Here is a 17,982-nt window from a genome sequence, read left to right as displayed (position 1 = left end):
AGGATTCACGTTTGACACATTTTGAGAGGTTTGGTTGGTTAAAGTGCTCTGATGAAACAGCCAATGTATGGGATGAAAACAGACTTCATATCATGTTAGGGTTTCTCTTAAGGCTCATTCCCATATGAGGTTGCAGGGGGTGTTAAAGCTCCATGGTTAAGCCTCACTTTTACCACCCCTTAGCTACCCCCCTTTAGCTGCAAAGGCAGGGGTGTACACATGACATGGCTGCAGCAGGAATCATACCTCCTGTCACTTTCGGCATCCAATATCACCCGCCGAAGGCGACTTATTGTGCGCTTCAAGGGGTTAAAGCAGGCGGTGAAGAGAAAATACCACGCCTCCTCACCACCTGTCAAATGCTCTCTGAAGAGCAATCCAAACGCTTAGGGCCCATTTACACTTGCTTTGACTTTAACACACTTCAAAGCGCCTACCGCATTTTTTTTATGCTTCTGTGATGCTTTTTTGAAGCTTTATTGCCTTGGCAAATGCCCTGTGTGTGCTGATTTTTAATTTGTTTTAAAGGGGCCCAGTAGAACCCGGCTCGGTAGTACTCTTACTCAGCATATCACCAGCTCATCAGTACCCGTGTTCACCAGATCCCCTGCTCAGTACTACCCCTAGCTCTGCTTATGCCCCATGTAGTAGTAACCTCCAGCTCTGCTGATCCCCCGCTCAGTGGTAACCCCCAGCTTTGCTTAACCTCCAGCTCTGCTGATCCCCCGCTCAGTAGTAACCCCCAGCTTTGCTTAACCCCCAGCTCTGCTGATCTTCCGCTCAGTAGTAACCCCCAGCTCTGCTGATCTTCCGCTCAGTAGTAACCCCCAGCTCTGCTGATCTCCTGCTCAGTAGTAACCACCAGCTCTGCTGATCTCTACTCAGTAGTAACCCCCAGCTCTGCTGATCTTCCGCTCAGTAGTAACCCCCAGCTCTGCTGATCTCCTGCTCAGTAGTAACCACCAGCTCTGCTGATCTCTACTCAGTAGTAACCCCCAGCTCTGCTGATCCCCCGCTCAGTAGTAACCGCCAGCTCTGCTGATCCCCCGCTCAGTAGTAACCCCCAGCTCTGCTGATCCCCCGCTCAGTAGTAACCCCCAGCTCTGCTGATGCCCCGCTCAGTAGTAACCGCCAGCTTTGCTGATCCCCGATCAGTAGTAACCCCCAGCTCTACCGATCCCTCGCTCAGTAGTAACCCCCAGCTCTGCTGATCCCCGCTCAGTAGTAACCTCCAGCTCTGCTGATCCCCCGCTCAGTAGTAACCTCCAGCTCTGCTGATCCCCCGCTCAGTAGTAACCCCTAGCTCTGCTTAACCTCCAGCTCTGCTGATCCCCCGCTCAGTAGTAACCCCCAGCTCTGCTTAACCCCCAGCTCTGCTGTTCCCTGCTCAGTAGTAACCCCCAGCTCTGCTGATCTCCCGCTCAGTAGTAACCCCCAGCTCTGCTGATCTTCCGCTCAGTAGTAACCCCCAGCTCTGCTGATCTCCTGCTCAGTAGTAACCACCAGCTCTGCTGATCCCTACTCAGTAGTAACCGCCAGCTCTGCTGATCCCCCGCTCAGTAGTAACCCCCAGCTCTGCTGATCTCCTGCTCAGTAGTAACCCCCAGCTCTGCTGATCCCCCGCTCAGTAGTAACCCCCAGCTCTACTGATGCCCCGCTCAGTAGTAACCGCCAGCTCTACCGATCCCTCGCTCAGTAGTAACCCCCAGCTCTGCTGATCCCCGCTCAGTAGTAAACTCCAGCTCTGCTGATCCCCCGCTCAGTAGTACCCCCAGCTCTGCTGATTCCCCGCTCAGTAGTAACCCCCAGCTCTGTTGATCCCCGCTCAGTAGTAACCTCCAGCTCTGCTGATCTCCCGCTCAGTAGTAACCCCCAGCTTTGCTGATCTCCCGCTCAGTAGTAACCTCCAGCTCTGCTGATCCCTACTCAGTAGTAACCCCCAGCTCCACGCTGCACATCAGATGTGACTTCTTTGCCAGACACTCCCAGAATATATAGACATGAACCGGAAGTGACTGCTGATGATGTTTTTCCGGTTCGCTGGTTGGTCTCCCAGTGCATCCTGGGATATCTCATACCTGCAATACCTCCAAAACAAAGCAAAGCTAATGCTGAATAAAAGCCTCTCAAAAGCTCCAGGTGCTGTAAGCGAGCGTTTCCATAGACTTCTTTGGAGGCTTTGAAGGCGCTTTGAAACACCAAGAAAGTGACATGACAAAGTGACAATTTGTGAAGCAAAGCAAACACAACGTGTGAACGGGACTGTAAGGTGACCATTTTATTTAGTGACAGGAGCTTTGACTGGCATTCAGAGCGCTTTACTAAAGAGTGTCCAATGGCACATTTTGAAGCACGTTTAAACGAGCTCTAACAAGTCGTGCTCCATGCATTGCAATGGAACCGTTCTAATAGGAGAGACTCAAGTCGCTCCAACTTCGAAAAAGGTTCCTGTACTACTTTGGGGTGACTTCGGAGCGGCTTGCATTGACTTCTATACAGAAGTCGTTTTGCAAGCTGCGCTTAAATCACGCTGTACAGGGCGGCTTCAGAGTCGGAAGACTTTGAAGCCACCCCTGTGTGAACCGGCACTTGATGTTTATCCATAAGCTATGGACCATAGCCTTAGTTTTGGATAGAGTAGGAAAGGGTTAGAATATCTGTTAGGTAGTTACTGTTGTCTGTGTCCCCACTGGGGAGATTCAACCTCCCTATTTATCCTGGTGATCGTTGTGCCCGTATAGAAAAGTGATGGAAAATCCAACATTTTAGAGTTGTAGCCACAACAGGTGGAGGAAATCTTAAAAAAACAGGGACATCTTTCCCAGTGACAACTGTTAAGGACTTTCATCTTTTTGTAATTTTGTAGAGACTTCCTGCTATGTCTCTGGGACAGGAAGTGAAGCAAAATGTCCCCCCAATCCCTCTCCTAGTACAAATCCCACTCCCCCTTCCTAGCACAAATCCTCTCCCCCAAATCCCCCTTCCTAGCAGAAATCCCCCCCCCCCCAATCCCCCTCCTGGTACAAATCCTCTCCCCAGAATGCTCCTCCTGGTACAAATCCTCTCCCCCCAATCCCCCTCCTGGCACAAATCCTCTCTCCTAGTACAAATCCCACCCCACTCCCCCTTGCTAGTACAAATCCTCTCCTCCAAATCCCCCTTCCTAGCACAAATCCTCTCCCCTGAATGCCCCTCCTGGTGAAAATCCTTTCCCCCCAATCCCCCTCCTGGCACAAATCCTCTCCCCCAAATCCCCCTCCTGGCACAAATCCTCTCCCCAGAATGCCCCTCCTGGTGCAAATCCTCTCCCCCCAATCCCCCTCCTGGTACAAATCCTCTCCCTCAATCCCCCTCCTGGCACAAATCCTCTCCCCCAATCCCCCTCCTGCCACAAATACTCTCTCCTAGTACAAATCCCACCCCCACTCCCCCTTCCTAGCACAAATCCTCTCCCCCGAATCCCCCTTCCTAGCACAAATCCTCTCCCCCCCCAATCCCCCTCCTGGTACAAATCCTCTCCCCAGAATGCTCCTCCTGGTACAAATCCTCTCCCCCCAATCCCCCTCCTGGCACAAATCCTCTCTCCTAGTACAAATCCCACCCCACTCCCCCTTGCTAGTACAAATCCTCTCCTCCAAATCCCCCTTCCTAGCACAAATCCTCTCCCCTGAATGCCCCTCCTGGTGAAAATCCTCTCCCCAGAATGCCCCTCCTGGTGCAAATCCTCTCCCCCCCAATCCCCCTCCTGGTACAAATCCTCTCCCCCAATCCCCCTCCTGGCACAAATCCTCTCCCCCAATCCCCCTCCTGCCACAAATACTCTCTCCTAGTACAAATCCCACCCCCACTCCCCCTTCCTAGCACAAATCCTCTCCCCCGAATGCCCCTCCTGGTGCAAATCCTCTCCCCCCAATCCCCCTCCTGGCACAAATACTCTCTCCTAGTACAAATCCCACCCCACTCCCCCTTCCTAGTACAAATCCTCTCCTCCAAATCCCCCTTCCTAGCACAAATCCTCTCCCCTGAATGCCCCTCCTGGTGAAAATCCTCTCCCCCCAAATCCCCCTCCTGGCACAAATGCTCTCCCCCAAATCCCCCTCCTGGCACAAATCCTCTCCCCCAATCCCCTTCCTGGCACAAATCTTCTCCCCCAAATGCTCCTTCTAGCACAAATCCTCTCCCCCGAAACCCCCTTCCTGGCACAAATCCACTCCCCCAAATCCTCCTCCTAGCACAAATCCCCCCAATCCCTCTTCCAGCAACAAATCCTCTCCCCGCACATGCCCCCTCCTAGCACAAATCCTCTCCACCAAATCCCCCTCCTAGCACAAATCCCCCAATCCCCCTTCCTGACACAAATCCTCTCCCTGCACATGCCCCCTCATAGCACAAATCCCCCCATCCCCCTTCCTGGCACAAATGCTCTCCCCCAAATCCCCCTCCTGGCACAAATCCTCTCCCCCAATCCCCCTCCTGGCACAAATCCTCTCCCCCAATCCCCCTCCTGGCACAAATCCTCTCCCCAAATCCCCCTCCTGGCACAAATCCTCTCCCCCAATCCCCCTCCTGGCACAAATCTTCTCCCCCAAATGCTCCTCTAGCACAAATCCTCTCCCCCCAATCCCCCTCCTGGCACAAATCCCCCCAATCCCCCTTCCTGGCACAAATCCACTCCCCCAAATCCTCCTCCTATCACAAATCCCCCCAATCCCCCTTCCTGACACAAATCCTCTCCCCGCACATGCCCCCTCATAGCACAAATCCCCCCATCCCCCTTCCTGGCATAAATACGCTCCCCCCAAGCCTCCTCCTGGCACAAATCCTCTTCCTGAAATCCCCCTCCTAGCACAAATCCCCCCAATCCCCCCTCCGGGCACAAATCTTCTCCCCCCAATTGCCCCCTCCTAGCTCAAACCCCCCAATCTACAATTCTGGCACAAATCCTCTCCCCCAAACCCCCCTCCTAGTACAAATCCCCCCCTTCTGGAATAAAAACTCTCCCCCCAACCCTCTTCCTGGCACAAATCCCCCCCCCAATCCCCCTTTTAGCACAAATCTTCTCCCCACACAAATCCCCCCCAAATTCCCTCTTCTAGCACACCTCTCTCCCCCCAATCCCCCCTCCTGGCACAAATCCTCTCCCTGCACATGTCCCCACCTAGCACAAATCCCCCAAATTCTCCTTCCTGGCACACATCCTCTCCCTGCATATGCCCCTTCCTAGCGCAAATCCCCCCAATCCCCCTTCCTGGTACAAATGCTCTCCCTGCACATGCCCCCTCCTAGCACAAATCCCCCCAATCCCCCCCCCGGGCACAAATATTCTTCCCTTAAATGCCATCTCCTAGCACAAATTCCACCTCCTAGCACAAATCTTTTCTCCAAATCCCCTTCCTAGCACAAATCCCCCCAATACCCCGTCCTGGCACAAATTCACTCCCTGCATGTGGCCCCTCCTAGCACTAATCCCACCCCCTAATCCCCCTTCCTGGCACAAATCCTCTCCCCGCACATGCCCCCTCCTAGCACAAATTCCCCCCCCATCCCCTTTCCTGGCACAAGCCCTCTATCCCAAATCCCCCTCCTAGTGCAAATTCCCCCCTCCCAATTACCATTCTTAGCACCAATCCTCACCCCTCCCCGCCAAAATCACCCTCCTAACACGAATTCCCTCTCCCATCCCTCTTGGCTCCTCCTATCTGCTGCCATCACTACTGTAGCAAGTTCCCACCACTACGCGCACCCCCTCCCTAACACGAGTTTACTGAGCCAGCGGCAGCCACCCCTCGTGTCCCGTCCCCCCCCTTTTGCCCTGGCCTTGCTGATGTAGAATACAGCAGAGGAGTGAGACTCCTTTGGCTTTGCAATGGCTGTGAGCAGTGCCTGCAAGCTCCGGCCAGGAGATAATTTAGCTGAAATCCCCGAGAAATAAGAAAAAACAGCAAGAGAATCAACCCATCAACCTTCTCCCCAAACCTGAAACATCTGCTTTGCGTTGGCTTGCCCTTTAATATGACAGATTCCGGGAGCAATCATTGTCCGTTCCTACCGTGACCGGCACAGCTCGGCGGAAAACTTTAATAAGTTTTCGCAGAACTTTATTTTCCCTCCTATTTGTCTGCCGTGACAGATAGAGTACAACATTTTATTCTCGCAATAAATAACAAAGATTGCCGCGCTGTCTGCTACCGAAATGACATTTTCTTCTTCTCTGCTGTTTTCCCGACCACCGTGGCGAGCAGACTGACCGTGGGGATGGAAGGGCTGAAGATCCAGACCGAGAGGACCTGGTCCGTGCTTCTCTTCTCAAATGTCACCTCAAGGCATTATGGGAATTACACCTGCCTGGTGTCCAACAAGCTGGGAACATATAATAGCAGCGTCCGGCTACTCAGTAAGTAACAGAATTGTTTCTTTTATTCTGTTTGTTCAGCTACTCACCCTCGGCCAGTATAAAGTATATATAGTATTTTAATTAAAGTGGTTGTAAACCCTTTCATATACCCATTGAAGTGACTGGCCTCGGGTGATACACAGAGATATAACAAATCCTTCTACACAAGTTGTACCTGTTTATCTGCAGCCTTCTAAAACACAGAGATCAAAGCCTATTTCTCAGCTCTATCAGGCAAGGGGCGGGGATCTGACATCACACACTACACAGGATAGAGCAGGGAGCTGAGTGTAATCTGAGACCCGAGTGGAGAAAAAGGACACACTCCCCCTATACACAGTCTCATAGGGAAACATAAACAGCTGAGGCTGCCAATCACCTTCTTTGTACTGGAGGGGGAGGGGCCATCCCAGAGATTATGTGGTGTCATGATAACCTGTCATAAGTGACTAATGCAGATAGCAGACAGAAGAGAGAGCAGACAGAAATTACACTAGGTTCTTTGGATTGAGGCAAGTACATATTATAGAAGGGTATGCTCTGTTCATTTTTCATTTCAGAGGTCTTCAACTATTTTAAAGAAAGGTCTCCAAACTATGGTCTGTGGGCCACATCCAGCCTGCTACAAGATTGTATCCAGCCTGCAACTGTCCATGAAAATGCACGGATGGCTGGCTGTGGATTTGCCGATCTGTGTATAGAAATATGGAGACTGGTTCGTCCACTGCCAGTCTCAACCATAACCCTACCACGGTCTCCAGAACAGGTTCCCTGCCCTCTTCCCTCCACCATGGTTAGGTGCTAGGACTGCCAGCCAACAGCCGAAATTTACAGGACTGGATGTCCTCTGCCGAGACTTGCTCCACTTGGCACTTGGCATGGATGTAAGGAGGGACTCAGCTGGGCACACATAGATCTAGGGAGGGACTCTGCTGGACACACATAGATGTAAGGAGGGACTTTGCTGGACACACATAGATGTAGGGAGGGACTCTGTTGGGCACACATAGATGTGGGGAGGGACTCTGCTGGGCACACATATATGTAAGAAGGGACTCTGCTGGGCACACATGGTTGTATGGAGGGAAATCATGCTTGCAGACACAGATTTAAGGAGGGACTCTGCTGGACACACATAGATGTGGGGAGGGACTCTGCTGGACACACATAGATGTGGGGAGGGACTCTGCTGGGCACACATAGATGTTAAGAGGGACTCTGCTGGGCACACATAGATGTTAGGAGGGACTCTGCTTGGCACACATAGATGTAGGGAGGAACTCTGCTGGATACACATGGTTGTATGGAGGGAAATCACGCTTGCAGACACAGATTTAAGGGGGGACTCTGCTGGGCACACATAAATATAAGGGGGATATTGCGGGCATATATGGATGTAGGTTGGACCCTATTGGGCACACTGGATGTCCTCTGCCCAGACTTGCTGCACTTGGCAGAAATGGATGTAAGGAGAGACTATGCTGGGCACAAATGGATGAAAGGGGGGACTCTGCTGGGCACAAGTGGATGTAAGGGGAGACTCTGCTGATGAATGTAAGGGGAACTCTGCTGGCATATATGGATGTAGGGTGGACTCTGTTGGGCACACCTGGATGTAAGGAAGGACTCTACTGGTACTCATGGATGCAAGAGGGACTCTGCTGGTCACACATGGATGTAAGGAAGAAATCTACTGGCACACATGGATGTAAGGGAGGACTCTGCTGTCTACACATGGATGTAATGGGGGACTCTGCTGGGTATGCATGGGTGTAGGGGGGGACTCTGCTGAGTACACATGGATGTAAGGGGGACTCTGTTGGGCACACATGGATGTAAGGAAGGACTCTACTGGCACACATGGATTGAAAAGAGACTCTGCTGGTCACACATGGATGTAAGGGGGGACTCTGCTGGACACACATGGATGTAAGGGGGACTCTGCTGAGCACACATGGATGTAAGGGGGAACTCTGCTAGGCACACATGGATGTAAGGGGGGACTCTGTTAGGCACACATGGATGTAAGAGGGGACTCTGTTAGGCACACATGGATGTAAGGGGGGACTCTGTTAGGCACACATGGATGTAAGAGGGGACTCTGTTAGGCACACATGGATGTAAGGGGGGACTCTGTTAGGCACACATGGATGTAAGAGGGGACTCTGTTAGGCACACAAGGATGTAAGGGGGGACTCTGTTAGGCACACAAGGATGTAAGGGGGGACTCTGTTAGGTACACAAGGATGTAAGGTGGGACCCTGCTGGGCACACATGAATGTAATGGGGCACTCTTCTGGCGTATATGGATGTAAAATACGTTTGGTAAAATATACAATGTGACCCTCACACTGAAAAGTTTGGAGATCCCTGAATTAAAGGGTAAGTGTACTATTATTTAAAGTTGCAGTCCTGTAATACAGTATATGGTCAGCGGTTTCCGCACAGATAACCATCACACCTCTTGAAGCTTGTTGGATGTCTCATTCCAATACCATATGAATTTAGGTGGAGCTGCTCCCGCTAAAACAGCCTCCACTCTTCTGTGAAGGTTTTCCATTAAATTTAGAGTGTTTCTGTGGGAATTTGCACCCATTCATCCAAGAGAGCATTTATGAGGTCAGGTACAGATGTTGGTGGAGAAAACTTGGCTCGCAATCAGCGTTCCAAGTCATTCCAAATGTGTTCAGTGGGGTTGAGTTTGGGACTTTTTGCAGAACACTCAAGTTCCTCCTCAAACTGGTCAATATGGAGCTGACTTTGTGTACAGGGGCACAGTTATGCTGGAACAGAAAAGGGCCTTCACCACAATGTTGAAAGTGTAAAATTTTCTAAAATGTCTTTGTATGTTGTAGTATTAACAGTCCCCTGCACTGGAAACAACTAAACCAAATAATTTGGAGTGGTTACCATATACGTTTGGCCATACATTGTATAAATAGGAAACTTTTCATTGAAGAAATCCTTCATTCAAATGCTCACCCTGCATCGAACCAAGGCTATATTTACCATAATGGAGAGGGGAAAAGGATTTTTGGAAGTGCAGGCTTTTTACCATAAGGCCCATGTAGCAGGCTGTTCAGTAGACAATGCCAAGGTCTAGGGACTTCTCATGTGTTGATGTGAAGGAATGTGGAATCACATTTATAAATGGTCTAAGGTTTTTAGTGGTGCTTGTTAAGGTCCAGTGTTATTCCTGGTGTACCCCAAGGTACAGAGTGCTACTCCAAGCTCTGGAAGGATCTTGACCATAATGTCAGGATCCACCCATCTACGGGCAGCTGAGAGCCAAAGCCAGCTCTGGTAGTGTTCCAGCGAGCGTAGGAGGAGCAGAGCAGAGAGCGGTGACTGACAGTCACTGCTCTCCACTCTGAGAAGACCGAGAGCTGCGCAATCAGCAGTCATGTGATCAGTCTGTTCTCAGTCTTAGAATCGATGGGGGACAGCTGCAGCATATACTCGAGTATATACGGTAGATTATAGGTATTGGAATTTCTGAACGTAACGAATAATAATATAAAGGTTTTATTAATATTAATATTATTATTATTTATTATTAATAATTAGTTACGTTCCATTCAATTAGATGCGGCATTTCTGGATGGAAGTACAGACTACCATTAAAAATGCCCTGCAGATTGAGATCCCGTTCTCCCCTGAGCATTTCCTCTTGCACCTTCCCACCCTCCCTCTAAGCCATTACAAAAAAAGCGCCCTTCCTCACCTACTAAATGCCGCTAAAAGGCTTGTACCTCTCTATTGGAAGCGTCCACAGGTCCCTACCTTAAAAGAATGGCTACAGAAGGTGGATGATATCAAAGAGGCGGAGGAGTGGGTGGCGAGGTGCAAAGATAGGAGTGAGCGCTTTGATGGTATTTGGGCTCAGTGGCGGAGATTCACCATCGACACTAATCCGGTGTCCTCTAGCCTGGATGTCGCGCTGTTGGAGTTAGCGGAGCCCTCCTTGAAGCTAAGGAGGCCTGTTCGTGGTGACGTGCGTACCTGAGTGGAATGTTTCAGCGCCCCATTGATTGCACAGGGTGTTGACCTTTTCTTTCCTAATGCATGGTTCACAAGGTATATAGCTGAAGGCTCATATGAGACACTATGCGTCGCCAGTGACTACAGACAAGTTTTGTATCTCCTTTAATAAATATTAGAGTAGTTACTTGTTTAGATGTATTGGTCAGGGGCTCTGCCTGGTAACATAGACACCTTTGTGTCCGCACTGGCCCAATGGATGCCTAGGGGGCGCTCCCCTTAGGCGAAGGTTAGTTGGAGGCCTACGGCCCCCCTTCCGGGGAATCCGCCCAGTGGGCATCCTAGGGCATTGAATAAAAAAAAAAAAAAAAAAAAGAGGCCCCTCCCTCCTGTACTAAAATGGAGGGCTAAGGGGGATGGGTCCGGCCAAGCTGATACGGCGGGACCCCCTCTTAGGACTCAATATGACTGTTTAGCAGTGTAATAAAATTCGGAGATGATTTAATCCCTCTCCCCCTTTCCCTTCCCTCCCTTACCCCTACGTATTACAATTTGTTATACATCTTGTTTTTGTATCAACATATTGGTCTGCACTGGAAAAATGCAATGTTCTGTGGTAAGAATGACCATAGACTAAATGTATGTATGTTCTTTTTCTTATTATATAAAATAAAAATAAAGATTACAAAAAAAATTAGATGCGGCATTCGTTATTTCGGATAATTCGTAACTTTGGATACATTTGTATTTGTTACGTTCACCAACAGCCAAATTTGAAAGGAAATTCTAAATTTCGGAAATTCAAAATTTGCGGAAATTCGAAATTCCAAAAATGTGAAAATCCGAAATAATAACTAACTAATAATAACTATTAGATTATAGGTATTGGAATTTCTGAACGTAACGAATACGAATTTATCCGAAGTTACGAATGATCCGAAATAACTTATGCCACAACTAAATGAATGGAACGTACCGAATTAATAATAATAAATAACAACAATAATAATATAAAGGTAATATTAATATTATTATTTATTATTATTAATTAGTTACGTTCCATTCAATTGGATGCAGCATTCGTTATTTCGGATAATTAGTAACTTTGGATACATTTGTATTTGTTACGTTCACTAGCAGCCAAATTTGAAAGGAAATTCCAATACCTATAATTTAATAGTTAGTAATAGTTATTATTATTAGTTAGTTATTATTTCTGATTTTCGCTCTTATTTTTGGATTTTCTTTTTTTGGAATTTTCGGATTTTCATTCTTATTTTTGGATTTTCAAATTTTTGGATTTTCAAGTTTACGGTTTTACGAATTGACAAATTTTCAAATTTACGAATTTTCGGAAAAATTTATAAAACGGGTTTTCGTTAATTGAAATATTTCCGAATTAACGAATTCGTCAAAAGATGAATTCGGAACAAAAGGAATGGCACATGTCTACGAGCGGCTGACTTACTGTGTTCAGAATGTAGCAGGTCAGCTGCTCGGCACAGACCCCGGTGCTTTCTAGCAGGGGTGCCTACTCCAGTGATAGGTAACAATCGCTATAGACGAATGGTGGCTCCAGCGCGGACCTACTTTGCCGGGAGGCCGTCAATAGACGTCCTTCCCTTTTGCGCGCTGTGATCACCGAGTCAATGAGACTCGGGTGAACACAGATCGGAGTAAGGGGTCTATCCCAGCCCCTTACCACGTGATCTGCTGTCAGCCAATGACAGCTGATCACGTGATGTAAACAGAAGATCGATAATCGTTTTTTCGTTTTCTGTCAGCGTGAGGAGAAAAAAAAGCCAATCACCGACTTCTGTACAAGGGACATTGGTCCCGAAGAGGAAGAGGTGAAGCTGCCTCATCTGTGCCAACCAGTACCTCCTGCCAGTGCTCACAGTGCCACGAATCAGTGCCCACCAGTGCATAACAGTGCCAGCAATCAGTGCCACCTATCAACGCCCATGAGTGCCACTTATCAATGCCCACCAGTGGTACCAATCAGTGCCACCTAGCAGTGCTGCCTATCAGTGTCACCTACCAGTGCCAATCAGTGCCCATCACTGCCACCCATCAGTGCTCATCACTGCCACCCATTAGTGCCCATCAGTGCCAGCTATCAGTGCAACCTATCAGTGCCACCTATTGGTGCCCTTCAGTGCCACCTATCAATGCTCTTCAGTGCTGCCCATCAGTGCCACCCATCAGTGCCACCTCTCAGTGCCCACCAATGCCACCTATCAATGCCTACCAGTGCCACCTCACCAGTGCCCACCAGTGCCGCCTATTAGTGCCCATCAGTGCCGCCTTATCAGTGCCCATCAGTGCAGCCTCATCAATGTAGGAGAAAAATTACCTGTTTGCAAAATTTATTAACAAAATATAAAACGGTTTTGTATTTTTTTTTTTTTTTTTTTTTTTTTAATTTTCGGGCTTTTTTAATTTTTTTAACAAAAAATAAAAAACCCAGAGGTGATCAAATACCAAAGAAAACCTCTGGGTTTTTTATTTTTTGTTAAAAAAAAATTAAAAAAGCCTGAAAATTAAAAAAAAAAATACAAAACCATTATATATTTTGTTAATAAATTTTGCAAACAGGTAAATTTTCCCCTATTTGTGGGAAAAAAACATGATAACATTTTCATTTGGGTACAGTGTTGTATGATCGCGCAATTGTCGTTCAAAGAGTGACAGCGCTAAAAGCTAAAAATTAAATGAACACATCCCTGCTTTTATTGGTTTGCTTTTTAATGTCTGTTTTGAATTCAGCTTATAATGATCCCAGTTAGTCTGAGTCCTGCTGTGCAGAGGACTACAGGAAGCTAATATATCTACAAATCCTGTTACTTATACTAGCCATGTTTAATATTAAATGTAGCGTTCTTTCCATGAATACATCCCTGCACTAATTGGTTTTCTTTTTTTTTTATGTATGCTTTGTATCCATCTTTAAAACGATCCTCGCCAGAGCTCCGATACACTCCGATAACACATGTATGTCACTTGTGGATAATATATTAATAATCGCAGCGCCGTAATCTCGAATTGTTATCACCATCATAATTACGGTTGCCAGTTTGTGGAGTCTCCGCAGACCGCGTCTGTTTAATATCACGGACTGTTCCTATATTCTGCTCCAGTAAATCCCCCATCGCAGATTCCTACATATCCAACTTCTCTCGCCCCCCCGCCATATGTGTCTCTTCTCCTTCCCGGCAAACAGTAAAAAAAAAAAAAAATAAATAAATAAAGAAGTTCCCCTTAGATTCTGATTATATTTATTTTTCATGCTCGCGATTTGTTACATCGGTTTTAGGGAACAAAAGACAGTAATGCAAGCTGAGTGCGGCCCAGCGTTGCGTGAAAGACAATGACGCGATTCCCAGCTCGGCAGTCGATAGGAGTTGTGGAATTAAATTCTGACTTATGGAACGGGAAGGGGGGGGGGGGGCGGGGGGGCTTTAACGTCTCGCTAAAGCATGTTGAACTGGATTCATTAAGGTGCTATTGTTTTATTATAAACATTAATAAAGTAAATAAAACAATCATAAATAAATAAGAATTCATCATTAAAATTATTAATAATAATAAAATAATAATAATAAACACAATAATAAATAATAAATAATAATACATAAAATACTATTAATGATAGTAATAAATACAATAATAAATAATCAAAATAAATAGTAATACATAATACAAATATATATAATAATCATCATTATAATAATAATGATATACAAAAATAAATACAATAATACATATTAAAGATACATAAAAAAAATAACAATAAAAAATACAATAATAAAAAATAAATACATAAATAATAATAAATAAAGCAGTAAATAAAGAACAGCTGACACTTTCCAGGGAAGCATACAGTTTTGCTAAAGGCAAAATGTCCACAATGCCTCTAAGGGGAACCACCTCCACCCCTAACATTTTTGGAACTTTTTTTTTATGGGGGGCAGTCTGTTTTTTTTTTTTGGGGGGGGTGTCAAACAATTAGTCACACACCCACCCCCCCCCTCCAGGTCGGTCACCAGCCCCGCACTTACCCTATCTAGGTCGTGGGCAGCACTTCCTCCAGGCGGTGGGCGGCATCTCCTCCTCCTGGTGCTTTACGACGGCTTCCCCTTTGTCTCCTCCCTGCTCCTCCTCGACGGCCAATAGGATCACTTCTCCTCTCGGCCAATTCGGTGACGGGTCTCAGGACCCGCTTTCTGATTGGCAAGGAGCAGAATCAGGAAGACAATAGCGAATATAAATATCACACAACTGGGTGGGCTCTGCGCCCCGAGTCCACCCTTTTGTGAAGCCTTTTAGAACCTCAGGCTCTAATCATGTCCTTCAAGAAAACAAAAAACCCCATTGGAATCCATGCGTCAGGCCCTCTACATATAGATTAGGGGGGCATCGCCCCTGCACCCTGCATTACGGGTAGTCTCTTTTCTGACAGGTACCCGCCCCCACTGCTTCAATTCACACCTAGGTAAGAATGAGGTGCGCTTAGGCACAGCCCCCACCCCCGCCCACAGCCTCATACGGTCCCAGGACCGCACCGTGCAATTTCGGGCAGCCAGCTATGAAGTTGGCTTCCATGTTCAAGATGGCGCCGTCGGAGACCCGCAGCGTTAAGAAGAACCGCTCAGTAAGAGAAAGAGCTAAAGGTTGCACGTGGTATCGAAGCAGACATCCATCCAAAAAACTTTTTTCGTTTTTTTTTTTTTTTTTTATTTGGGGGAGGGGCTGTGGAGAGGGATGGGACCTTTGTGATCTTTTTATTGATGTCTATGTCTCTGCTAGGGAGATTCACCCTTTCTATATGTCCTGGTGACCACTGACCAAAAGTCGTCTGAAACAGGAAATGAGGAGGAATCTTCCAATGGGGACGCACGTTTTAGTGACAACTGTCTAGCTGGAGATTTTACTCCTTTTTAGAGATGTCGTCTCACTTTCTGTTGTGTCTACAGGACAGGAAGTGAAGGGAAATTCATTCAATGAGACTCACTTTGCAAAAAATCCTAATAGAGGATTTAACCATTCCCTACTCCATTCAAAATAGGGGGAAAGGTTTTACCTTTAGATATTCTAAGTTTAATCTGTGTATATTTTGCCTTCTCTGGCTCCTATTTCTCCCCTCATCAACATGATAATAAAATGTTTAAATATAATCTTTCCGTTTTTATTATACGTCTTATTTTAGACCCAGTGATGTTATCACTGTTTCTCTGTACTTCTCTATGCAATGCAGGCAGATCATGGCTGGTGGGAGGGGCCTGCAGGGTGGTGTACAGAGCTTCCTGAACACATCACAGCACCTTCCTCTTCTCAGGAGCCCTCAGTCCTGATGCAAGCAGTGGGCCGGCTCTTTGGGAGGAGTTATGCAGATATCAAAAACCTCCAATGGGTGGGTGTCATTGCGGAGCAGTGGGCATTCCTAGGCAGGCTGGATTTGCATGCAGATGACCTATATGTAGTGGCAGGCCGTGTATTAAGGGTGCACGGGCGCCGCCCCCTCTCTCCTGCCACCCCCCTATCACCAATAGATTCATACATTGCATGAATCTATCCATGGCTGCCGCTACCACCCCCTATTCAGGCGTCCAGCCTTTTTTCAGTTGCAGGGCACCTGAATTACAGCGGCGCGGGGGGGGGGGGGGGTGTTTTTGAAGCACCTGATTAGAGTCATAGGCTCTAATAGGCTTCAAAAAAAGTGACCTGCGAGCGCCATGCTGGGCGCTCGCAGGTCACTCAGCTGTGTTAGAAAAGCGAATGACTGTTCGCTTTCCTAAAACTAAACCGCCTCGCTGCCAATTAGGTGCTCGGGTCTGTTACCTGTCACCTGATTGGCTGAAATGACAGGTGCCGCTATTGGACGCCTATCAGGAGGAGAGGATGGGAGATGAGGACGGCAGGAGACGCATGGAGGATCCCACTTGTTGCAGTCACCCGCTGCCTCACCAAGACAGGGTAAGTGCCGGGCAGATGGCGAGCGGGCGGGGGTCACACTGGGGGCATTCAAGGGCACACTGGCAGCATATGATGGGCACACTGGCGGCATTTGATGGGCACACTGGCAGCATTTGATGGGCACACTGGCAGCATATGATGGCATATGATGGGCACATTGGCAGCCTCTATGGGCACACTGGCAGCGTTTGATGGGCACACTGGCAGCATATGATGGCATATGATGGGCACATTGGCAGCCTCTATGGGCACACTGGCAGCGTTTGATGGGCACACTGGCAGCATATGATGGCATATGATGGGCACATTGGCAGCCTCTATGGGCACACTGGCAGCGTTTGGCATTGTGGCAGCATTTGATGGGCACAATGGCAGCATTTGATGGCACAGTGGCAGTGTTTAATGGGCACAGTGGCTGCAATTGATAATTTTTTTCAACATTTTTTTGCGCCCCCCCCCAAAAAAATTAGCGCACCAGCCGCCACTGCCTATATGTGATGCTGAGCCCAATGATTGAAAGAACTGTAATCCAATGAATGAAAGGGGTGGGCCAGGCACAGTCAAGCTGGGGATGAAAGGGCTAGATGATGCCAGGAGATGAGGTGGGCTCTATCTGACTTGCGGCAGCTTTCAAAGCTTTTAAATGCCTTTGGAATAATTCTCTAATATAATGAAGCTGGCTACTCTGTAACATCTATTGCAGTGGTCTCCAAACTACGGCCCCAGGGGCCGGATGCTGCCCTTTGCTTACCTTTATCAGGCCCTTGGGGCACTATTCCTCCCAAAGACACCAATGATGGGGCACTATTCCTCCCAAAGACACCAATGATGGGGCACTATTCCTCCCAAAGACACCAATGATGGGGCACTATTCCTCCCAAAGACACCAATGATGGGGCACTATTCCTCCCAAAGACACCAATGATGGGACACTATTCCTCCCACTGACACCAATAATCGGGCACCATTCCTCCAATTGATACCAATGATGGGGCACTATCCCTCCCACTGATACCAATGATGGGACACTATTCTTCTCACTGACACCAATGATGAGGCATTAGTCCCCCCACTGACACCAATGTCGCGCCCGCCGCCTCACGTAGGAGCTGATGCACGTGCCCGGCGGCCGCGATGTCCCCCAGGCACCCACAATTGCTCCTGAGAGAGAGAGAACGGGGGATCTGTCAATGTAAACAGACAGATCCCCCATTCTGTCAGAGAGAGAAGAGAGATCTGCTGTTTCTAGTGATCAGCGATCTCTCTCCTCCTCCAGTCAGTCCCCTCCCCTCACAGTTAAAAACACCTCCCATGGAACACACTTAACCTCTTGGTCGCCCCCTAGTGTTAACCCCTTCCCTGTCAGTGTCATTTATACAGTAATCGGTGTCTATTTTTAGCTCTGATCGCTGTATAAATGTCAATGGTCCCAAAAAAAGTGTCAAAGGTGTCCGATCTGTCCGCCATAATGTCGCAGTCCCACTAAAAATTGCAGATCACCGCTATTACTAGTAAAAAAAAAAATGATAAAAATGCCATAAATATATCCCCTATTTCGCTATAACTTTTGCGCAAACCAATCAATATGCGCTTATCACAATTTTTTTTTAATAAAAATATGTAGAGGAGTA

The 17,982-nt window shown here is 47.7% G+C and overlaps 1 protein-coding gene across 5 annotated transcripts in view; it reads left to right on the top strand.

Annotated features, from left to right (window-relative positions):
• IGLON5 (IgLON family member 5) overlaps positions 1-17,982 on the top strand; it is an 859,278-nt gene that overhangs the window by 476,366 nt on the left and 364,930 nt on the right. For all 5 annotated transcript variants that reach the window (XM_073601840.1, XM_073601839.1, XM_073601838.1 and 2 more), the window contains exon 7: positions 6,243-6,394. In XM_073601840.1, coding sequence (XP_073457941.1) covers positions 6,243-6,394 — 152 coding nt within the window. The remainder of the gene's footprint in view (positions 1-6,242; positions 6,395-17,982) is intronic.

The sequence above is a fragment of the Aquarana catesbeiana genome, linkage group LG10 (assembly GCF_042186555.1).
Source record: "Aquarana catesbeiana isolate 2022-GZ linkage group LG10, ASM4218655v1, whole genome shotgun sequence".
NCBI lineage: Eukaryota > Metazoa > Chordata > Amphibia > Anura > Ranidae > Aquarana > Aquarana catesbeiana.
The sequence above is the reverse complement of the archived record's forward strand: the minus strand, read 5'-3'. Positions and strand labels throughout refer to the sequence as shown.